The sequence below is a fragment of the Crocodylus porosus genome, unplaced genomic scaffold (assembly GCF_001723895.1).
Source record: "Crocodylus porosus isolate Cpor-Errol unplaced genomic scaffold, CroPor_comp1, whole genome shotgun sequence".
Classification (NCBI taxonomy): Eukaryota; Metazoa; Chordata; order Crocodylia; family Crocodylidae; genus Crocodylus; species Crocodylus porosus.
The window spans coordinates 229878714-229903435 of record NW_017728886.1 but is presented as its reverse complement, the minus strand read 5'-3'; the positions used below and the strand labels follow the sequence as shown (position 1 = coordinate 229903435).

Sequence of the window (24722 nt, the reverse complement as noted above, 5' to 3'; positions counted from 1 at the left end):
CAGGGTCAGGATGGTATGTATCAGCTGTCACGGTATGTTATTTCATGTGCATCTACATGTGCTGTAAGCATGGAGCAATAAACTCCAGCGCATGTTGCACTGGACTTCATTGCTCCCAGGCACTGCTTTTGCAGGTGTGCCCAGGACTGCATTATGTTGAGCTGGGTCGGAGCAACTCCAGCTGGCAGGGGACATGAGGTGTCAGCCTGCTGGCTGGGGCACGAAGGTGCTACAGTGCAGGGTTAGTTGGCAGACAGACCTCAGTGCCCCAGGCAGCCCCATCACCATCTACATGTGTGTTGCTGAGCAGTAAAGAACTCTACCACAGAATAGTACTTGCACTTACAAGTACTAACCCACAGTGGAGTTAATCAGTTTCCTGCACCCTAACAGGGCCACACATATAGACTTTGAGACCTTACTGAGGAGCTAATTAGTTAGGTCAGTAAACATCTCATTTAGATGTGCTCACAGTAAACATACCATGCCTGGCAATAACACATTCAAGCACCCTGTGCTGCTCCAAGCAGGCTGCTTCCAGGAGCAGTGTAGCAGCAGAGGTAAAATATACCTTGAATCGTCCAGCAGAACATCATACCTACACATTCACTAGAGGTCAATCAGTAGATAGCATTTCTGTCTACAGCATAGTTAACGGTAGGGTTTACAACAACCTCAATGCCTCCAGTGCCGAGGCATCCCAGAAGTGTATACACTAAAAAAAATTAGAGTCTAATGTGTCTGTCTGTAAAGCATGCTTCTCATCATTAGGGAGGGATTGGTAGAGAAGTTTAGTCTAGCAAACATGACTCTTAATTATAATGGGTAATCTGGGGGCAGCAAAAGTCTATTTTATTTTGAACATATTTGCTTAATGGCACCATCCAATCATTTGACCAAGAAGCATCAGGATTTTTATTTTGCTATGGCTGTGGGGAGCAGTACCTATAAGAGGTCATTCCTGAACAGTGCAATGGCTAAGAAAGCCAAAAAACTAGCAAGGAAGAAAATGAAAGATCTATCCATCAGTGCTGCTCTGTGACTCCTACCATGTCTGAGCACTTGTAGCATCTGAGCATTCCTATCTCAAGTGTTTTCTGAAATAGGGGGCTTCTTTCCTCACACATGCTGCAGTAGTTAATTGTGCTTAAGTTTCCACCAGCTAAGCATCATCATGCAATTCCAGCTGGTAGCTGTTTGGTTACTGAAAACCCAAGCAGCGTAATAACATAGCACCATAGGCAGGAAGAATAGCATGGGGTTGGTGTAATTGGCAATGTCATTCAACATACGTTCATAAACGTGCTTATGCTGTTTCAGATTTGGAAGGCAGGCGGTGTGGAGCAGCACAATGTGCATGAGGGCATGGTTAAATTGACCATGGTTGAGCTGACCGTGTAGACATAGCTCCTGTTACCCTGGCATAAAGCCAAAGCAAGAGATTCAGACTTTTAAAAACTATATGTCCATTTCTTTTATTTAGGAAAGGTGGCCTTTGTTCCAGTAATTTGCACCTGATAAAAATATGCAGCAACTGATAAAGGACTAGGCTTATGTAAGCTAAAGGAGATGTGCCATCCTCCAATTAAAAACAGATCAATTGTGCCCAACCATACACAGCATATTACTAAAAGGCATTTCATGTAATCCAATGGGTTAAAGCATAAATTCTGATGCTGGAGAGCAAGGATTGTCTGCTGATAAAAGCTAAAGATGGGGGAGCCAGGGAATCCCAACAAGCCATGAATCACAAGGCAATCACACTAAGCCTCACTTTATTGTGTGTCAGTGCAGCAAGCAGCTGAGCAGGAAGATAGACAATGGTGAAAGCAATTAGAGGACATTGTAAAAGATGAAAGAAATGGGTGACCATAAGAATATTTAGCTGTTACAGTGACTTATCTATAGAGTGAAAGGAAATAGTTGGCTCTACACACTGATATGGTGTATTGGGTATATAGACATTAGGGCTGTGCAAAATTTTTTCGCTCGTTTTGTTTCAACGCTGGACTCGATGGTCTTCCAAGGTCCCTTCCAGCCCTAATATCTATGAAATCTATGAAATTCTGGACTGGTCATCGACTAAAAGAAACAGAATCCTCATTTCAAGGAATTGTCACTGGAAAACCCCAGCAAGAAAATGCAAGAGTAAGCAGAACATGCCACCGGACTAAGAGGTCAGGTAACAATAATATCTTCTTTCACTGCCTATTACCTAATGACTGTGCCTTAGTATTTTGTACTCATGCTCTGAAACCACATAACAGGGATTCTTCAACCAGATAAGGGGCTGAAGACATTGTTTATGGTGTAAAACCAAAAGGAATTTTACAATCTTTTGTTTACATGATTTGCAAACAAGAACTCCTTCTACATGCGCAAAGCGCAGTAGTACGCCTGTGACGCAATGCAGTCTGCTTGTTTTTCAGATAGGCTTATCATGTAGATAAATGCAACAAGAAGACAACTGGATGGCCTGTAAAATGAACATGCATTTGCATATTGTGACCTGAAGAAAATGGTAATGAAGACTGACAGTACATTTGAAAGTCTCAGCAAGCATTATTGGTTTAGCACAGTGAGTCCCAAACTGTGTTCTGTGAACCATCAGCTTTGCAGGATATCCTGTTAAATGGTCTGCAGCTGGTCCCCAGATCACAGTAGGCCCCATATTAAAGGATCCCTGCTTGATAGGACCCCCCTACCTTTATAACATTTTCAATGAAATGTCTGATGAGAAGAGAATGTGGTGACCCAAAAGACATTTTGATGGTCAACATGGTAACTGCTGGTTTAAAAAGTGCAGCCCTCAAGAAAGAACACCAAAAACTTGATGAGAAGCTGAAGCAATGTAGTTTTTCTAAGGCATAAGACCTAAAAGTTAAATTTTAGGCTATTAGATCTAAGGCTATTAGATGTAAATCTATTAGATGTAAATCTTAGGCTATTAGATGTAAATTTGAATCATGGTGGATAGGGATGATCCTGCCTCAGGTAGGGCGTTGGACTAAATACTGTATGGAAGTCCCTCCCAGCCCTGTGTCTTGATGATTCTATGATACTGAATGCTTATTTTCTGCATTCCAGTGGTCTGCAACAGTTTTAAGTCTGTTTTCTTGCTTCTGGTAGTTTAATTCTACTAATTCTGGCAGGAATCTATGTACTTACTATGTACCATATTTATCAATTGTAAGATGAGGTTTGTTCCCCCCCATTTAACATAGGGAACACAGCCCTTCATCTTGGATTGAAGTACGGGGAAGGGGGTGGGGAGGCAGCTGCTGCAGCCCTGGCTCCAGCCCCTACCTGGGGTCAGGGCCAGCTGCTGCCTGCCTGCTTGTTGACTCTACACCCCACCACCACTCCCTGCAGCCTCTGCTTCCCTGATTGCCCCTCTCCCCCTCTCTTCTTACCTTTGCTTTTGACAAGCAGGCTCCATTCAGACTGCAGCCCGCGGCACAGGGTACAGTCCCAGCAAGCAGTGGCTACTATGGGGGCTGGGGCTGTGCTCTGTGCTCCATCAGGCTGCACTGTGGATGAGGAGAGGGGAATGGGGAAGCAGCAGGGGAAGGGGGGCTCTGAAGCTGTGCAGGAGAGGGCAGGCAGAAGGGGCAAGGAGGCAGGCACAAGGGGGACAGGCAGTAGAGGACAAGCTCCTTGACCTCCCCACACTACCTTCCCCTTGTCACTTCTCCCCCCACTCCCTGCTTCCCTGCAGGGGTGGAGGGATAGAGTAAAGATGGCCTTCCAATTATTAGATTCTATATATTCAAAATGACAACAAAATTATAAATTATCTATGTACAGAATCTAATCATTCAGGGGTCATCTTAAATTCAGGGTTGCCTCACAGTTGGGTTACTATGGGATTGCATTTGGTACAAGAACCTTAGGCATTTCAGAAATAGAGAAGAAACTATAGGCAAGAAGGCATTGTCCTTCTTTCTAGATTTGCCTTCAGCAGGACAAATTAAAAATATCACTATGTATTACTAAGACTCAGATTGCTAAAGATTATGAAGGAAGTTTCCATCCTATGTTCTGTTAACACAAAAGCTGTACATAAGGCAGTTACAATCATGATTTATAGATTCACAGATTCATAGGGACCTTAGCAGATCACCAAGTCCAACCTCCTGCCCTGGGCAGGAAAGAGTGCTGGGGCCAGATGACCCCAGCCAGTGTATGTCTAGCCTCCTCTTAAAGACCCTCAAGGCAGGGGAGAGCACCACCTCCCTTGGAAGCTCATTCCAGATTTTGACAACCCTTACTGTAAAGAAGTTCTTCCTTATGTCTTACCTAAATCTGCTCTATATGATTTAACTCTATAACGTCTCGTAGGATTTCTTTGGTTGAATGCGAGGCCATGACTCATCAGCCTGATTCCAATGTGAACTCCGAGATAGTACAAAGACCATAGCTGCAGAAACTGCCCACAAGGGTATGTTGTATATCTGAGGATATTTTTTTAGCTCTTCGTGATCTCTTTTTAAAGAATATTTTTCCTACTCCACGTGTCCTATTATTAGAATATTATGATTTTTTGCATTAATTCCATTAACAACAAAGCACTTATTTGTGTCATTTGAGACTAAATCCTGTTCCCATCATATTTATTATACAAACTTACCAACTTCAACCAGAGTACAGTCAGGACCTAAAATTTCCTTCTTTTAGTTTTACTTAAGATAATGATGTTTACTTAAGATAATATAGTTTTATATGTTGACTTTCAGTTTCATCATTTGCTCTTTTTGCTTCCATATTTCTCGTATCTCTTATCCCCCGTTGGACAATTTTTTGTGAATTAATGGAAAGTTCAGTCATGGAGAACTTGGCTCATGGTAAACCAGTATTTCCTGTCCTTGCATTTATTTTTACTCAGCTAACTCTAATGTGTTTGTACCTACCTGGCTTTATGAAGTCTCTCTGGTGGCCCTGGAGTGGGCACCCGGGGTCTGCCGCAGAGGCTGTTTCTGCTGCTGTGATGCTGGGTTGTGCTCTCCCCAAGGGATACCCTGATGCTCACCTGCCACATCTTGGATCTTTTGTTCAGTAGTGGGGCTCCCTCTTGCGGCGGTGCAAGTGCCAGGTGTCAACACCAGTGGATGTTTTTGGGACTCCACCTCCCCTCCTTTGGGACAGCCAATCAATGGTCAGCTTGATTACCCTCTGGCATTATCTCCTGTCCCCTCTCCAGTACTCTGGCTCTCAGTTTTCTACGTCACTTGGGTCTATTCAGGGTGGTGAGATGACCCTGGTGATGAGTCACCCTTTGAGTGTTGGGGTCCCGTAAGTGGTCCCGGTTCACTCAGCCCTTTGAGCACTGCTTGTGGCCTTTTTCCTCAACCCTGGGGCTTAAAATTAATCAAAAGAACTGAAATTCCAGGGAGGAGCCTCAGCCCACCTCACTCACATGTCCTGCGGCTGACGACTTTGCCATCCCTCGATGCCTTCCTCTGGCCCAGCTCCGGGGTGGTTTTTCCTTTAACTAGATGTTGGATCTCTCTGTTGGGTCCCTCCTTGGCCTCTCCTCCCTTTCGTTGGGAGGCCCTCGCCCAGCTGAGGGAATGGCCCAGCAGCTCCCTCTCTGCCATGTCCCCAAGCTGTTTCCCCATCTCCAGCTTGTATCTCCATCGGGCAGCATTCTTTGATTACATCCTTCTGCCGCGCTGGCCCTAGCTGCAGATAGAAGTGGCTGACCAACCGTGCAGGCATTCCACCCCTCTGTGGCTCGTTTAGTCTGGCTGCACCTACAAAAGGTAAGTTTGCCCTGTAGGGCTGTTCTTCCTATTGGTATGGCAGGCTGTCCCTGCCTCAACCCATGTCGCAGGAGGGGTCTCCTGCCCCTTTTCCTTTGTCCCCCGGGACAGTGTTAACATCTGTCCTGCCTTTTGATCAACTAGACATTAAAAAATAACTTGTTAGGAAGTGTGTCTTTTGTCATGAACAGGCCCATCTACATAATTTTCCTAAATTCTCAATTGTGTGCCCTCTTAGTGCATTGATTGGAGGATTTGTGGCCAGTTTGTGTAGCCCTAACACCCCTGGAACGGAACAGAAAGTCCCTTTGGGACTTTGGAATCCAAATTAAGTGCAAATAATAGCTAAGTGTTTAGCTGTCCAATTTGCTTGCTTAACAGCCACAGTCCTGTCCTCTGAATGCTCTTTTTACCTTAAATGCTACTTCATATTCAGAAGTACAAAATAATGCTGCTTTCCAATACCAGAGGGAAACTCCCACTTTTCGTGATTCATCTGACAAACAAAATGCTGGTGCACTCTGGGTTATGGAGGTTGGTTCTGCTGGATTTGAATTCTCTAATCCTTGTCTGAGCAATTCTGGAAGTTTCAAAATTCTGTACCTTGGAAGTCAACCTGAGAAATACTGATCCTCTTACCAGCAAAGTAGAGTTGGACTCAGCATTTTCAGTGTTGTTCTGACTCTCTTCCCATCATGGCCAATGGAAGTTATACCATTCAGCTGAAAATTCCTCCTTTCTGCATGAAGCTCAGAACTCTTGACAGGCAGGCCCTCACTAGCTCTTCCAGAGCTCTTCATCTTTTATTTTCCACAACCTCAGGTTTTAGAATCCTTTCCCCCTCCAACCTAAACCCCATCAGTGCATAATCCCCGTTTATCTGTTGCCATGGATAGAGGCAGCAAGGAAAAATTGTAGAAGGGAACATATTGTGAAGGACTCTCATGCCCCCACCTGTGTGGGGCTAATTAGATTCTGTTGATTTATATTAGCTACTCAAAGGCCTTTATCTGTGCTCTGCAGCTGCTCACTCAGCTGCTTGCAACTCAGTGAGTTGCAGCGACTCATAAAGCTGGATCAGCTCCTACAAGGTTTACTGCGGCTCTGGGTACCTCCATTGCTGGGAAACATTTCAGCCCCATCACTGTTTGCCTTGTGCTGGCAGGTGACCAGGAACTGTCCAGCACAGGACCACACCTGCACATTCACTAGAGGTCAATCAGTAGACAACATTTCTGTCTATCATGCAGCTGATAACTTGACATTATCGGAAGGACTTACAACAACTCATCCGTAGTGTCCCGGCATCCCAGAACAGAATACACTGAGGAGATGTAGTCTAATGTGTCAGCCTCTGAAGCATGCTACTCATTATTAGGGAGAGATTGGCAGAGAAGTTTAGCCCAACAAACATGGCCCTTAATTATAATGGGTAATCTGGGGGCTACAAAAGTCTGTTTTATTTTATTTTGAAAATATTTGTTTAATAGCACAAAGCAATCACTTGACCAGAGAAGGATCAGAAAGTGTCACACGGTTAGCATTTGTAGTATCTGAGCATTCCTGTCTCCTATGATTCAATGAAATGCCGTCCATTATATGGGGTTTCTTCCCTCACACATGCTTCAGCATTGAAGTTACTGGTGCTTAAGTTTCCACCAGCTTTAGTTAGCTGTTCAGTTAAGTTACTATTGATAGCAAAACTATTGCCCAGTTAGGAGGGCAAGAGAGAAATCCCATTCAAGATCATGTAATTCTGCATGAGTCAGTTGGAAATCCAAGCACATAATCAGCTTTACTTAGACAGATGGGCTTTGTAGGTTTAATTAATCTTTTCTACCAAGCTTCTAGTTTTCTAAGGAATCCCAGGCTGGAAATGTGGCACATCACCCCCACCCCAGCCTCCCCTTGAAAAAAATCAAGAATACATTGGACCAGCTCTGCCATCCTTCATCATGTTGAACTGCTGGAAGGGCTTGAGGAATAAGGTTCCACATAAGGAAAAGTGATAGAATCCAGCCTAAAATGACAAGGAAAGAGTTAATCACCAGGTCCGAAAAACAGCAAAGGGACTTCTAAGAGGAAAAAAGCCCCAAAACAAAAGGAAAAATATGTGTGCAAGTTTCCAACGTACCAAGGCAGGGGCACTGTCAGTTTTATGGTAGAGATAGACTATATGTGCCCACTACAGGGCTGTGATTTTTTCTTCTGCCTTTAAAGAGCCCTTAAATATTATGAAGAATTTATGCAAGACAGTGTTCCTAACATTGACTATAACTAAATCTAAATGTTTTACTGATGTAAGGTTTATTTCCTGGCTCCAGTGCTCTAGTGTGTGCTTTCGAGTATTAGTTAGTTCCAACATTCAGGGGATACCTTCAAAATCCAGCTCAAAATGAATGGGCTGGCCATAAACCATTTGGTTCTTGTGGTGCAAAGGGGTTATTTTCTTATTCAGAATAACAAATTATGAGCAATTTAAAAGGGGTCAAATGAGCAAAAACTACAGAACAGGGCAGTGTAGCCACCCAGTTAGCTGCATGCCTTCTGGTTAGTTCCCAAAGCTCCAGAAAAATCAGAAAGTGAAGCGAAATGTATAAGCAGCTGAAGAACCAGGTGTCCTACATGTAAAGTCTTTAGCTAAGTGCAGCCTCTGATGCCTGCAGCTCATCTAATAAAATAGTCAACTTGACCAGACAGGGATTTTACAAAAATGTTTGCAGGGCCATACAGAGCAGCGTTCATTGCAGTTCTGTAGGTACAGCAGGTCATGTAAGAGGCTGCTTCTCATGCACATGCTGCTCACTGATGTCGCCATCCAATAACTCCCAGATTCTGGAAACACTGACCGTGCTGGGAACAACAGAATGGGAGGGCTAGTACTTGGAATTCTGATTCACTTCATTGTCTATCCTGCAACCCAGTCTGAACGCTGGAAGGAACGGGGAATGCTGCTTCTCATCCTGTTCTCCCCCTGCAAGGTTTGATTAACTTGCATTTACTTTACTGCTTGCATATTGTTTTGGAAAATGTTCTTGTCGTCGTATGTTTGAGAACGGGCACGAGAAAGATCCCTGCAAATACTCACGTAAAACACCACCCACACCAAGCCAAAAAGCATAACAGATAAACTTTTATTGAAGAATTTCGTAGCTTTCCATCTCCTGATAACATTACAATTCAGTGTTACAGGCTGTAATGGCAGCACAAGGATGTACAGTATTAGAAATGAGACAGAAAACAAAATGGGGAGGTGGGTATAGTCTTCTCTCCTCATCCTGGTGGGTATTATTTATCAAGTCTCTCTTGATTTACACCAGGGAATGTGAAGAGAATCAGGGCCATGACAAAAACATCCTTGTCTGTGATCAGCCATGGGTTGCATTGTCTGTGCAGATTTTTTAGTGCAGGACTAGTGAAAATGTTATATGTCATCATAGGAATTTGGAGACCTTATTCAATGTCAATAAGGGAATATCCACAGTCTTTATCAATATAATCAATGAACATTTTTCCACATATCCTTACATGTATAGTACTAAAAGCTAAATAATTCTGTCCTTACTTTGGTAAAACACCTTGCCATTACTGAGTTTTACCATAGTTAAAGTTTTTATTTGATTTTGCACAATATATTTTCACCTTTTCTGATAAATTATCGACTTGATTCAGCACAGATTCATGGAGTAGCCCTCACCTACTCCAGTCCTACAGCAGAATAGCTCCATTAATACCCATGAACCAGTAAAAAATGGAGTAACCAGCAAAGACCAGCAAAAAATGGAGTAATGAAGAGGTCAGTTAGTTTCTGGCCACACAAAAAGAGGGTAGTGTGATTGTGTAAAGTGGCTTGCAGGTTGTAGGGAAAGTGAAAAATGGGATCCTACATGATTAGTTATTGTTACAATGACAAATGAATTAAAATCCTCTCATTTCCAAATAATTACAAATTAATGACCAAAGATTCAGGAGATGAGGTTTTCCAGCATGGAGTTCATTCCCTTTAGGAATCTGATAGTGCAATATATTGTACTGACATTTGGTATTTGAGAAGCAGCAGTAAGTCTTTAGACCCCATTAATTTCAACAGCACCTCTGCACAAAGCCAAAAGAGACTTGTGAAGAAATGTTTCTTACTGTATTTTTCCATTTTCCTGTTTTCCCATCATAAAAAGAGAAAGTATTTATTTTACTGGCATTATTAAGAAAAAGAATCATATGACCACAAGAAACTGTTTTTTTTCACTCTTAACCTCTGTAAGTTTTTTTTTTCTTTTCTGAATGCCTGCTTCCTCCCAGCTAGGGGCTGGCTCTCATGTGGACAGGCCAATAACGTCACGGAAAAGCCCTGTCTCTGATCAGATGGGCTTAATATAAACCAGGTTTGCTCAGAAAGAATTAAAGAGGCAGCCACGGAACAGGAGAGGATTTACTTCAGCAGACTGTTCAGTATACTACACTCCACAGGGAGAGACAGTGAGAGCAAAGGAGCTGATTGTAGTGGAAGAGACTGTAAAAAGTAAGGTGGTGCTGGCTGAAAAGCCTTAATGTGAATACACTGCTTTATGGTACATGGGCTATAGAGCTAAACAGATAAACTAAATGCATAATTTGAATATAGTTTAAGCTTGTAATTTTAGGAATTATAATACATTTTCTGTCATTGTCTTATTTTGCTAGCTTTGCCGAGTTTATCCTGGATGTAAATCCTTTATAAAAAAAGTGTAAATAACGCGGGCTGTTTACTATTTAAGTAAATCACAACTGGCATTCTTCATCCTATCTTTTCAACGGGGAAATTATAGTGCAATAAATGTTTTCAAGTTAAAATGAAGTAAATATTTCATTTTGTTTGTGAAGCAGAATTTGTTTGGTGGTTGATTTGTTGCAAAAGCCTGTCTTGTTGGGGAAAGTTTGTGTGACCAAGTGGAATACAGATGATTTCACTTTGTAACAAATGTTGTGCATCATCACAAGAAAATGTCATATGTTGGCAGTTATTAAAATGAGGCAGTATATTTTGTAAATACAGAAATTCAAATTGCAGGGCTTTTTCCCCCTGCATGCTTATTATATAGTTTGCTCTGTGCCTGCTCTCAGAAGTTTTTAAAAAGCTTGCTTGCCTAAGAAATGTTAGCCTCTGTGACTTGATAGGATACTGCATTTTTTTGTAAATACAAAATTAATATTAGTATTTGAAAGCAGCCCTGCCCCTGTATGTTTTAGTGGCAGATGTTCTATTTGTTGATACAAAGACAAGAGCTGAGAAACCTCAAACTTATGCCCCCAAAAGCTGAATGTCTAAATAGCTGTCAGTTTGGGAGCTGCAAAGCATCAAAGTAACTTTCCTAAAATTGGACCTATGGACCAATAGGAATTACATCACTGGATTCTGCCTCCAGCCAAGGCAGAATAGATTTGAAAAATCAAATGTAATTAAGAACCATGTTTAGATGAGAGGAGTTAAGCTGCTCCAGAGCTAAATTAATGTGTTGATTTAAACACTATAAATTTATGTGAGAATTTTCTCCCAGTGATCTCTCTTTTCGTGGCGAGATTGGGAAACCCCCAGAGAATCCATCTGGCTTTCTCATCTTGCTTTCATCAGCTTAATTTAATAGATTTCATAGTCATTGTACACAACAGGTTTATTCTGAGAACAGCATCAAGCTGATTATGACAAGGCCATGCTACCTGATACTTTTTCTTTGCTGGAGACGATCTAAATGTATAAAGTGCCGTGTTTATTGCTCTACTAAAAGATTCAACTCTCAGCTGAGTCTAAACATCAGACTACAAGCAAGAAGGCTTTTTCATTTTTTGTTTTTATAAAACCAGTGGCAGACTGTGCTGGTTCCCACCTGCGGATGCAGTGATAGGGAGGAGTGCAAGGAAACTTCACCTCATTGCACAGTGTTTGTCATGACTACACACAATTAGGGTCTCTGCATGGGGGGCGCGGTCACAGGGACTGCTCCTTCAGTGTGATCTATGGAGTTCATGCTATCTTAAACTGGGTAGAGACCAGCACGCAGGGAACATCATGATCCTGTACGTATGGGTTACTGTTTCAGCAGTACCACACTTTCCTTCCTGTGGGGCTATACCTAATAGTCAGCACTACCTTTTAAAGAGCAAAGAAGCAATATAATGTCAGAAGAGTCATGTAAGTTGTAACTATAATGTCAGGTAAGATGTCAAATACATGAGATGGTGCAATGAGGGGGAATGTTGATTTTCATCTTCCTTGGGAAACCCTGACCAAAGGCATAGCTAGGCTTACTAATTTCAAGTAGTGTGATCATGTGTGTGTAACTTCAGCACATATATACCAAAAGGCTAGTTTTTTCTCAATAATCAGGTGTATCTCTGTGTAACTACATGGAATAGAACTGAATGAGAAAGGCAGACTTTTCCCTCCTTTCATTTGTGCACTAGGGGTTTGCAGAAGAGGAGGAAGTACCTTGCTAAAGTGAATAAGATAGTGCGTGTGCTGTCTAAATGCTTGTTGCCTAATGCCAATGAATTCTATGTTCTTCCCTAGGGACAGAACGATGACGCTGAACAATGTCACCCTGCGGCGCAGCAACAGCGTTCTGCAATCACAGCAGCAGCGCTGGAGCATTCCTGCCGATGGAAGGCACCTGCTTGTCCACAAAGACCCCCACGAGTACAATGTGCATAAAAGATACACATACAACCCAGAAGATTATTACAGAAGGAGCTGGTCATCTGAGTCTTCTGATTCGGTCATCTCTTCCGAGTCTGGAAATAGCTACTACAGGGTGGTACTGATTGGGGAGCAAGGAGTAGGAAAATCTTCCCTGGCCAACATCTTTGCAGGTGTACATGACAGCATGGACAGCGACTGTGATGTGCTGGGGGGTAGGTCATTATGTTCTCTATTGCTTGTACTTACTCAAAATCTGTCCTGTCAGTAGACATCTGCATTAAGGGACAGAAAATGAATTAGGGCATTTAATCTGTGGTTACAGAAACTGAGTTAATGGCTTTTCTTCTTAACACTGAGCCCAACACATTCACCTTGCTTAAAAAAAACCAGGGTTTATAAGTAAGATCCTTATTAATAAACTCCTAAGTCTGACAAAGTGTACATAAAGGAGAGCAAAAGGAATTCTCAAGCTATTTTTTTTTTAAAAAGTACTGTTGGAAGCCAAAAAATTCTTGTTCCTGCTGTAAGAAACATTACATGGGAAGTTGGACATGGGTCTCCCACCAATTGTATAGTGGTGTAGCTATTAGCTCCAGTGCTGGAATAAGGTAATGACTGCTCCTGTGTGGGATGGAATTCTATTAGAATGCAATACCTATAAACACTGTCCAGAGGTCCAGTGTGAAATAAAGGCAGAAAACTAAAAATCCCTGCCTGACCTTTTTGGTACCACCTGATTACTTGCTAGTTTTTAAGTAACCTTAGCTAGTTTATTTGCAAAAATATTACCCTAGTTGTGGCTGTCTGAGGGTTGATTAAAATTCTCAGTACAGTCTCTTATTCCTTGCATCCTGCAGGGAAGAGAGAATGAAGGAAGGTGCTACAGTTGGGTCAAAAAGTCTTGCTGATCAATCCTTTTGGCAAAGGGAGGATTCTGACATAGTCTCTAGCTTTTTACTAGGTATTTTTTTTCCTTAGTGTCCTCCAAGAGCTTCAAGTCAGGGCTTCATATTTACGCTAATCCCAGGGAGCAGTTAAGTCAAAGAGCTAAATGGCAGCACTCAATCGAGGACCTTACTGCATGTGTGATGTACGCATGTGGTGTGCTGTGCTGCAGCCGGAGCTTCTGCAGTTCTAAGGACATGGGGACACTGCCACCATTTGAAGAAAGTGCAAGGGGCTCTGCCCCTCTTGCTGGTTCTCTTCACTAGCCAGTGCTGAAGGTCCCATCCATTCATTGCTCTTCCTTGCCCTGACTCTTTGGCAACACAATCTGTGCCAACCCAGAGCTGTTTTTTGTGCTCAGGACAACAAAGAATCTTGGCCGCTTATGTAAAGTTTCCATGAAGGACAAAAGGGAAAGTGATTTGTGCCCCTCTCCTCCTCCAACACAGACCCAAGAGCTATCCAGCACTTATGCTGGCTCATAGTTAAAAATGTTGGGCCCAAAAGCAGCTTGTGTATTCCCACAAGCTGGGAATACAGATATTTACTTACTCATCTAAAAGGAACACATTCCCTCTGGAAAAGCAGTTTTGTGTCTTTGTCTGTAACATGCCAGAAGCCCTAGTGCAGTGTTGATATTCTTGTGCTCCATCACTGGTGGTGCTGATAGAAGTGACATTTGTCACATGCTTGGCCCCTTGAAAGCACTGACAGAAGTGCATGGCTGCAGAGTGCTTTAGACGCACCCAATTGTGCAACAAACTAACCTCATGTAATGAGGCTTCAGATGAAGATGCTTCAAAGCAGAGGGCCTTCATTAACTTCTGTCTGTCCCTGCATGTGATTGGAGCTGGGCTAATGCACCTCAGCCATGCCTCTGGTGCTGTCTGCAAGAAAGAAGGGGAGAAGGGAGGTGAGGGAGCTCCAGGCTGGGGTTTGCCCAGCCTGAGCTGGGAGTGGGGCATGTGGATTGAAGCCCCCTAGGCAGGGGGCCACCTCCAGCCCCATCCCTTCCAGCTGAGGCCAGGCAAACCCCAGCCTGCAGCTCCCTCCCCCTCTTTTCTCCCTCCTCCCATCCTGCAGACAGCACCGGGGCTAGGAGTGGGGCGGCAGGGCTAGGGGAGAGGGGCTGCAGACAGGCAGCTCCTCCTGGATTGGCTCCAAAGTGGAGCTCAATCCCCAACCCCCCTGACCCAATAGCAAATGCCTGTTGGGTCAGGGGTGGGCAGGGGTCACTCTAACTCATGGCACTTGCTGTGAGGCATCATGAATAGAGCAGGGAGCTGCACATTGTCAGCTCCCTGGGCTACAAATGTGTGTGACCAGCACTGGAAGGATCACCCATTATACAGGAATCCTCCAATTGTTTTGAGTTGAGGCTTCAAGCGGCTCTAAACCTATTACAGATGACCAGCTTTCTAAACAGGCTCTCCAAGAGCGGACAAGCATTTCACCTCCCATAACCTGCTCAGAAGTGGCCGAGGTGTTAGAAACAAATGGTTAAATATGATCCCTTGGGCAATCCAGAAAATACAGCTGACTCGCTTTATGCACTCCCTACTCAGCATATTTTATGCTCCTCCATTTAAATTATATGGTTTCTTCTTTCATTTGCCCTGCTATCAGCATTGTTTGGAGTGTGGCTATGACAGATTTTCAAGGCCAAATATGCTGAGATATTAGAAAACTTTCTGTTATTATATTTCTCCTTCTTTAGAGGCATCTTAGAAATAGATGTGAAATGAGTTATTTGCTCACATTTAGTGCTGACTTATACTCTATGCAATTCCATTACCTTTATTAGGATTGTCTGGGCTGTAAGTCAATGCTGAATCTGGCCTGCTGTGCTTAATACTTTCAAGTAATGTGATCATGTGTGTGTAGCTTCTGCACACATATACTAAAGAGCTAGTTTTTTTCTTGGTAGTACCTGCCCCTCCCTTTTTGGCTTTATTGATATGTTGATGTCCAGCTGAATGAACTAGATTTAGATTTGACCGTTTAGCATTGAAAGAGTTGTAGAAAGCTAAGACCAGGATGGCAATACCCATTTCATGAAAGAATAAAGCCAAGTGCTGCTTGCTGGGTTCCACTGGCTTTAAGTAACCTGCACAGATAACCTTGCCTGAAGTATTCTCCCTCTTCTAGCTCTTCAGCACTACCTCCATGATGCCCCTACTTGAGGGTAAAAATCGCTGATCTGGGGTGAATGCTGTGTTCACTGAGGTCTGCATCACAGTTCTTCTAAGGGGAAATGCTCAGAAATATTTTCCTATGTTGCCTGTTTTCATTCCATCATTCCTTGCAGTCCAGGTGGCTAATTGCCATTTAGCTATACAGACAGCATTCCCTGAGACTTCCAGCTGACGTGTTCAGAGGGGAAAGGAGTGACAGCAATTTGGTATCTATATAAAAAGAAGATTGTTATATTCAGTTCAGGCTCAAATATACAAAAAACAATGGTCACAATGTTAGAGAGACTTCTAAAATCCCAGGCATAGTTTTGCATATATCTAAGGTTCAGCTCTCCACACCAGAGGTTTTGCTATTCAAAACTTTGATTTGTATATGTGATCTCTGGGCCAATCCTACCCATGCTAAGTTTATTGCAAGTTTTGTCACTGATTTCCATTCCAGAAGGATCAAGCCCTGTATCTGCACCCACAATCAGGCATTTAAGACCATAACCCCCTAAGTCAGAGCTTTGGCACATACAAGGTTGTTTTAGTAGAGATAGAAGCTTCATTTTGGAAATATGGCTGTAAATGGAACAAGTGATTTCTTGTGCTCAATAATCACTATCTCATTGCCTCAGAATATGACTCACTAAAATTTACAGTACAAATGGATACATTAAGAAGATAGCTGGTTACTGGGTCTAAAAGTGAATTGAGTTAGGGTTGTTTTGCTACATTTCTTCTTGTAGGTCCCTGACCCCATCAGCTGTGCCAGCTCTGAGCCCTGAATGATGACAGACAGTGTTAGCAATGTCCTGCTGTATCAGCCCTGAGTCCGTGTTTACGAAGAGTTTCCAAATTTAAAGTTGATGTGGAATATCTGTTTTCTTTGTGAACACGTGGGTATTCTTTAATGCTTCTTGACTCAGTCTAGTCCATGAGTACAGTTTCTTGGCTTGTAGGAAAGGCTACGCTTGAGATTTAGGGGAAAGTTCACTTAGAAGCAGAGCAAGAGCTTATGAGGTGAGCGTTAAGACCCAGTAATATCCTCTGCGAGCATGGTTTGGATAGGCCTCTGAGCAACATGATGATGGAGGTAATAAATTTAGAAGTCGTTGGCCAGAACTCTGGATTTTATTACGCTGAGTACTATCACAAGGCTGCAACTAAGGCCACCCCAAATCATCCCTCTAAACACACCAAACTCTGTGAGCCAGGAGAGGACTAGACCTCCAACCCAGACCTAAATTTCACAGCATGGCTTGATCTTTGTAAGAGCTAAGAGAAGTTTTCCACACCTCTATAGCACTTGTGGGATTTACAGTACAAGTCTGAATTTTTCAGTCTGTCATCCAGAAGAAAGAAGGGACTGCCACATTATCTAAACTTGTACACAATGCCTCATTGGCTCTTAATTGCTCTTTTAATGCTAATATACAGCGGAAGAAGCAACACAGGAAAGAAAAGCAGGGTAACATAGTCAGCTTGTTGACTTATATGCCCCTCCGTTCTACTGTTGCTATCTGATGACCAAACTGCGTGCAGCACTAGTGATTGTTCACCCGTAAACCATCCCTGTTACAGTGAAAACAAATATTTTCCATTACTAAGTCTCACTGGAGTCTGCACATCTGTTTGCTGCTCCCATGGCAGTCGAATGTTCAGCATTTGGCTATTTCATCCAGTGGGTTCTAATTTTTGTCCCCCACATTGGATTGCAGAAAATTTCAGCCAAAATAATGACTGCAAGCTCTTTCTGGCTCATTTGTTTATCATGAAAATTAAGACAAACAGTAAAGACAGGGCCAGATTCATTGCTTGTGGATGTAGAGGAAGCTGAACAGAGGTCAACAGACTTAAACCAGAAGTGAACAGGACTTAAACAGACCTCTGTTAAAGTAGGAAGAAATTATACAGATGTGTCCATTTTTCTTTGTTTATATGCACCTGGTGCGAGGAGATAACATTTAACTGATCTGGTTGAATCTCATTTTAGAAGACATGTATGAACGAACCTTGATGGTGGATGGTGAAAGTGCAACCATTATACTGCTTGACATGTGGGAAAATAAGGTAGGTCAAAACTTCTGTCCTATTCAAGTGCTAGAGGGAAATAGAGTATGACTGAATTGTAATTATAGATGTGCTAGGAACAAACACATATTGAACAAGTAAGCTTGTTTTACCCAAAATTTGATAGTAATTGAAGTCGTAGGAAATCTTTAAAAATCTAAAGTTTGCACATGTGAGTTTGAGTGTCATGGAAATTCTTTTTTTCGGTTTTTTTAAATTAAAAACTAAAAACTGAAAAAGCCTGAAACACAGTTAGAGACAAATTCAGTCCAGCCATGCACACAATGAAGTCTACTTGCCGAACTGGCCCTGTTAACCATATGATCACCACTGAGTACAGTAGTAATCTCTGGTTTTATATTGATGTAACTGGATGTGTCTATACAAGACACTACTGCACAGTTGTTACTGCACATTTATTTAGTACTTGTATTAGCAAGTACTAAATAAACGCACAGTAACTCCAGTTACTGAACAGTAGCACCAGTGAATGTCTTCTAAGTGATGCTAGTGCACAGTAGCGTAATAATACTGCCCAGTAGTATTACAGTAGACAGTATTTACACTGTCTATGCTGTGATGCGCTACTGTGCAGTATTATTCAGCGCTGTGATGTGCTACTGCACAGTCTTGTGTAGATGTGCCCACTGTAATCAAAACCTTACCCAGCAAAGCTACGATGTGAATGTATTTGGAATCATTAATAGATTTTCTTTGTAAAAGCTGAGCTGGGCAAGAAAGCCAAACCTTGCTAATGATAGCATAACTGTCTTATTTTATCAGCGTGAAAGTGAATGGATCCAGGATCATTGCATGCAAGTAGGAGATGCATACTTGATTGTCTACTCCATCACAGACCGAGCAAGCTTTGAGAAAGCCTCTGAACTCAGAATACAGCTCCGCACAGCACGCCAGACAGAAGATATTCCCATTATTTTAGTGGGCAACAAAAGTGACCTTGTCAGGTGCCGTGAAGTCTCTGTGGCAGGTATGGAAAATTACGGTGACAACCACTCTGTAAACATGTGGCTCTTGACCTACTGACAGTGTTCCCGCTAATAAGTACTCAGTAAAATACTCTGTATGAAGTGGGTGGAATGGATCAGCAGCAAAAGCCAAACAAATGATTCACCTCATGCCCTGAAAACCCAGTTTAAGGCCCTGACTCAGTTCCCATGCATGTGAATGGAAAGGATGTCATTCATTTTAATAGGAGCTGGATCAGGTCTTTAGTCAGCTAGATGTCTTTCTGGAGAGTTATCCTTGAATGAGATGCCAGTGTTTGCAACAGAACAGTAAAATAGTGTACCCTAACCAGAAATTAAGGAGAAAAATTACCCACCTTGGGGTTCAATCCATTCCCATGACTGCTTACTATAGAGCTTGACCTTGCCTGAAGTATTCTCCCTCTTCTAGCTCTTCAGCACTACCTCCATGATGCCCCTACTTGAGGGTAAAAATCGCTGATCTGGGGTGAATGCTGTGTTCACTGAGGTCTGCATCACAGTTCTTCTAAGGGGAAATGCTCAGAAATATTTTCCTATGTTGCCTGTTTTCATTCCATCATTCCTTGCAGTCCAGGTGGCTAATTGCCATTTAGCTATACAGACAGCATTCCCTGAGACTTCCAGCTGACGTGTTCAGAGGGGAAAGGAGTGACAGCAATTTGGTATCTATATAAAAAGAAGATTGTTATATTCAGTTCAGGCTCAAATATACAAAAAACAATGGTCACAATGTTAGAGAGACTTCTAAAATCCCAGGCATAGTTTTGCATATATCTAAGGTTCAGCTCTCCACACCAGAGGTTTTGCTATTCAAAACTTTGATTTGTATATGTGATCTCTGGGCCAATCCTACCCATGCTAAGTTTATTGCAAGTTTTGTCACTGATTTCCATTCCAGAAGGATCAAGCCCTGTATCTGCACCCACAATCAGGCATTTAAGACCATAACCCCCTAAGTCAGAGCTTTGGCACATACAAGGTTGTTTTAGTAGAGATAGAAGCTTCATTTTGGAAATATGGCTGTAAATGGAACAAGTGATTTCTTGTGCTCAATAATCACTATCTCATTGCCTCAGAATATGACTCACTAAAATTTACAGTACAAATGGACACATTAAGATGATTTACAGAGAGGACCTACACTGTACTGTACATAGTACTGTTCAGCAGTTTTGCCTTTCCCCCTTTCGCTTAAAGAATGTGCAAATACCAAATGCTACATCCAATGACAAATCTGCTTTGTGATTTTGCAGAGGGTCGTGCTTGCGCTGTTGTGTTTGACTGTAAGTTCATTGAGACTTCTGCTGCCGTCCAGCACAATGTGAAAGAGCTGTTTGAAGGGATTGTGCGACAAGTCCGGCTACGGAGGGACAGCAAGGAAAAGAATGAGAGGAGGCTGGCCTACCAGAAACGGAGAGAGAGCATTCCCAAGAAAGCCAGGCGGTTCTGGGGCAAAATAGTGGCCAAGAACAACAAGAATATGGCCTTTAAACTGAAATCTAAGTCGTGTCATGACCTGTCAGTACTTTAGGAAAGTTGGACAATATCAGATGTTCTCTTTTATGGACATTATTTAACCATATTGTGAACAATAATCAATCTATATTAGATTGGATTATGAGGCAAAAATTGACTTGGATTCACAGTTGTGATTGTGATGAAATGTGATGGCTACAAGCACACCATAATGCATGGAAAAGTCTTTCTTATCTTTTTATTGGTAGTTAAAAAGGAAAAAAATACTTTGTCATATACCAGGACACCCAACTCTTAATACTTGGGGAGTATTTGGGAATGTACTTATTGTTTTTCCCTTACCTTTGGATTATAGCATAAGAATCTAAAATCATTGTGATCTGGGGGACAAAGTCTTATTTTTTTTAAATGTACAGAAATGAGGAATGGTTTGGGAAACGATTTTTTACCAACTAGTTCATCTCATTTTCTTAAGTACCTACAGCTGAAAATCTGCATTTCTGTAATAGCTACCACAACACTTTTTTGTTTCCAGAGCAGTATCCATGAACATACACATCTCTAACTTTTAATGGAAAAATGCTTCTAATCAAACAGTTTTCCTTTATGATTTTCATACTATGGGATTGTTAATAGAAAACATCAGATTAAAAATAGCATCAAGTGCAAGATGCCAAAACATTTTAAAATCACTTGAGCTTTTTATAAGAAAGCACGTAGACTTTTTGTACCCAGATTTGGCCTTTGTGTATGCCAGATGTATGCTGTATTTATTATCTTGCAAGATAATAGGCATTTTTTAATATTGGGGAAAATGTATTTATTACCAAGTTTCTTAACAAAATAGGAAATTTTATTACTGTTTTCTATCTAATATCTTTTTCAGATAATGCAAGTTTTTACTTACATACCTTGTAATAAAATAAATAAAAGATGCCCCTGCCTTTGGGCCTTATCAAGAAATCCCCAAAATGTCTTTTTACAGTTCAAGAAAAGATTTTGTTTGTTCGGAAAGCTTATGAAGTGTGAGTGTACAATGAAGTTATCTGAATAAGGAGTAGTCAACAATGTAAAGACTGCTAAGGCTATTAATGTACATTATTCCTTGTACCCAAAGTGGTAGTGTAGTGATAAAGACAATGACAACAGTTAATTTATGTGCATCTTAATTCTGTGCATTTTGTCCACAAGCTCAAAACATTTTACTATAGAAAGTAAACATTGTTATCCCTATTTTGGAGATCTCTTAAGTTAGTTTCCAAACTGGTAGCCAGCTTCATAGGTCAGGTACTAAGCTCAGGTGATAGGTGTTATATAATTACTTAAGTAGACAGATGTGAATTCCACATCCTGTGTTCTCCAAGATATGTTCACTAGAGGCCTGATTCACCACCTTTGCTGACAGCTTTGGTAGAAGAAATGTTGCTAGGTTTAGGCAGACTGTATGGGTAGAACCCTATTTCATCTAGAGGACAACCACAGTACAATTTGAGACTAACTTTATATAACCTGACTATTGTATAGAAATGATTCTATGGCTATGAGCATAATACACCTCACTGTAGGATGACCAATGCCATTGTAGGATGACATATGTGATGTTCATATGTCTTGTGGAATAAATATTCCCATAGGTTGCCTTCAGTATTAGAATTCAGTATTTGCAACAGAGTAGAGGCAAGAATGCTGTCACTATCAATCTATGAATGTACCAGAGAGAGGTCAATTTAAATAAATACATATTTTTGATTGGCCTGTATAAAATTTAGGATTTTGTCTGTCTAAAGCACTTCGAACAGCATATTCATCACAACATCATTGTTCAGAGTCGCTGTTAGCTGAACTAACAGAAGGTTGCCCCATTCCCGATTAGTAAAGGAATGTCAGGAATAAGTGGAGAGTTTTTTTCTCCCATCACATCAGTTTCATTGAATTAATTTTCTCAGAGTGTTAGAGGTACGGTGCTTTTTCCTGGTCCATGTCAGCCAAACTAGGGAACTTTGTAGCTCCAAATCCATGTCAAACATGTGGACTTTGGATCAGCCTCTTCACTCATCTGTGAACTCAGTGATGACTCCCTTATTTACTGGAAGCTTGTCATCCTCCTATCGAGGGATGGCTGACTATGATAGCTCCAGATCAAGCCATCTTGGAAGAGATACAGTCCTTAGCATCCTTAGTAACCCATACAAGGGGCTGATTTAGGTTACTCTGGTCTATTAAACTTCTGTACCAGATACCTTCCCGACTCAAGTTAGGTCACTGTCCACTAGCTTCTCAGGTGCCTTTGTAGCCCCCTGCCTGCTCTGTGCCTTACATGAAGACACCCTGGAACTCGGCTCGTACTTGACCTTCTTAGCTATGCTCAGGCTCATCTACTAGCCTTTACTTGACCCATGGGAGTGATTATCCTTGATCGTGAGGGATTTCTGACAACGATAATAAGGTTGGGGGGATGCTCTTCAGAAGGAAGGATCAGGCCCTCAGAGCACTGGCAAATAGCAGGTGGTGGCAACAAGGCAAGGTAGGCAGAACGAGCAAGAGGCAACTACTGACTGTTATGCCCTGTGTGTGTGTGGCGATGGTGTGGCGGGGTGGGGAGCACAGCTGCAGTTGCCACCTCCCTGTGACACTGCTGCTGGTGCTGATCTTCTGCAGGGAGGAGGGGGCGTGGGGCTTTGCAACAAGGAGGAGCACAGCTGTAATGTGATCTCCATCACTGTGTATGTGTGTCCAGCCCAGCCATGAGCAATTTTGCCCTGCACCCCTTCCCTCCCCATCCCTGATCTGCAGCAGATCCAGAAAGGAAAGGTGCTCCTAGCTCTTATCATGGCTCTCAGGAGATGCCTGCACTTGGAAGATGGGTTTTGCCATCTGGATCCCAGCCCCCAAGCATCCCCAGCTTGGCCTGCATCCCTCATTTGTCTTGTGAACTCCCCACTGGACTCCTGGCTGCTCACTCCTTGCTTCCTTCCCTCCTTCCCTTGCTCAGCTTTGGGCTGTGGAGCTGCCCCCCAGTGATACCACAGAATCTGAATGCATTGGCAGCTCCTGGACAGCACAGCCTGGACAAGGCAGAGATGCTCAGTGGTCCCTGTTCACTGTTGCCTTCAGCTCTGAAGCTGCAGATAAAAAATGAGGTTTCCAGAGCATTGGATTCACCATGAGGAGCAGCTGCTGCCAGACCCAAGCCACACACACAAGGAGCCCCTTCCCCTCTTCTCCCCATTCCTCTTCTCTATTGCCAGAGCCCAGCATGCAGTGGCAGCCTGCCTCTGCTCTATGCACAGGTCTGAGGGGCATGTGCCCCCCAGACCCCCCACTGGGGTGCACACAGCAGTGGGACCCCCCCCCCAACCTCCATGCCCCTGGATGAGCCTTCCAGGCTTCCATCATCCTACAGCCTGCCCCGGCCCCAGGGACCCATTCACTGCATACCCTGCCCCTGCCCCTGCTTCACTCCCTCCCTCAACACAGGGGTCTTGATCTGCAACCCCATGACAGACTTACCTGCTGTGCTGGGCAGTGCTCTGCATGCTGCCAGATTGCTGCAGGCTCCCGCTGCATGTCTGTGTGTGCCCCTTTCCCCCTACCCCCCGCTGCAGCCATCTAGAGCCTGCACCTGGGCTGCCCTGTGGCCCTACCTGCTGCTACTGCTGGCTTGCATTTGGAAGGCTAAGCCCCATTCTCCCGGGCCTTCCACTGCCTATGCTTCCAGCCCTGCTTCTCTGTGTTTATCTGTCATTCCTGTGGCTGAAAGAGTAGTGCGGGGGAGGGCAGAGGAGAGGAGGGGTGCTCCCCCATGTCTGGCAGCCAATCAGGGATGGGCTGCCCCTTTGGCTGCGCTCGGGAGTCTCCAGCAGCCTGCGGAGCCAGCGGCGTGTGCTGGGAGGCATGCGAGAATGCTTCCAACCTGGTGCCCTTGGCCAGTGCAGGCAGCCTGAAAGGTGAACATCTGTTCTGTTCATTGGTGATATAACCTAGGGCACTTAGGATAAGGCAGGAAACTTAAATTGCTTCCACCTTGGGATATTAGAATACCTGTACCTAGCCTTATATCGACCTAACTAGGGTTAGGTCCATCTAAGTGCTGATCTCTATATATAGGTTATAGAAGGTTAGATTGGGTAAAATATGGCCAGCGTGATCTAACTTTAGTTCACCTAGGTGACAAACTATGTAGACAGTGCTGATTCATGCCCAATCTAACCCAAGTAAGTTCAGAGCACAGCCCCTGGGGCTGGAAAGCCCAGCCGCTTGCCCCAGCACCAGAACTGCCTTTTTCCTACCTCACCCCCAACCTTCTCCAGGCTATTTGTAGCCTCCCCACTTCTCCGATCCCCAGATTGCCTCTGTGGACCCACCAATCCCCTCCTCCGGTGGGCCCACTAACCTGCCTGCAGACCCACTAACCCCCTCACCCCCCACCTTGACTTACTTAGATAACATTCCTGGGGAAGCACCGGCAAATATGGCACATATGGGACTTGATCTACAAAAATGATCTGTGTGATTGTAGATCAGGTCCAGGTCTAGGACCCTATGGTCCTAGTCCATGTGGGTACTAACGATGCGGCCAGGAGGAGCCCTGATCGCCTGATGGAGGACT

General features: G+C 43.2%; 1 protein-coding gene across 1 annotated transcript; it reads left to right on the top strand.

The window, feature by feature from the left end:
- The first annotated feature begins 10105 nt into the window (after positions 1-10105).
- On the top strand, positions 10106-21076 carry GEM (GTP binding protein overexpressed in skeletal muscle). Its single transcript, XM_019550532.1, has 5 exons — positions 10106-10281; positions 12307-12647; positions 17554-17630; positions 18414-18618; positions 19891-21076. Exons 2-5 carry the CDS (start codon positions 12317-12319, stop codon positions 20166-20168), a joined length of 891 nt encoding a protein of 296 aa, XP_019406077.1. The 5' UTR covers positions 10106-10281; positions 12307-12316; the 3' UTR covers positions 20169-21076.
- The last annotated feature ends 3646 nt before the right edge of the window (positions 21077-24722 follow it).

Bases quoted from the DNA above. Each gene is read 5' to 3' on its own strand.
- GEM (XM_019550532.1), top strand. From the start codon at position 12,317: ATGACGCTGAACAATGTCACCCTGCGGCGCAGCAACAGCGTTCTGCAA. The intron at 12,648-17,553 runs GTAGGTCATTAT...ATCTCATTTTAG, and splicing joins CGACTGTGATGTGCTGGGGG to AAGACATGTATGAACGAACC. The intron at 17,631-18,413 runs GTAGGTCAAAAC...TTATTTTATCAG, and splicing joins TTGACATGTGGGAAAATAAG to CGTGAAAGTGAATGGATCCA.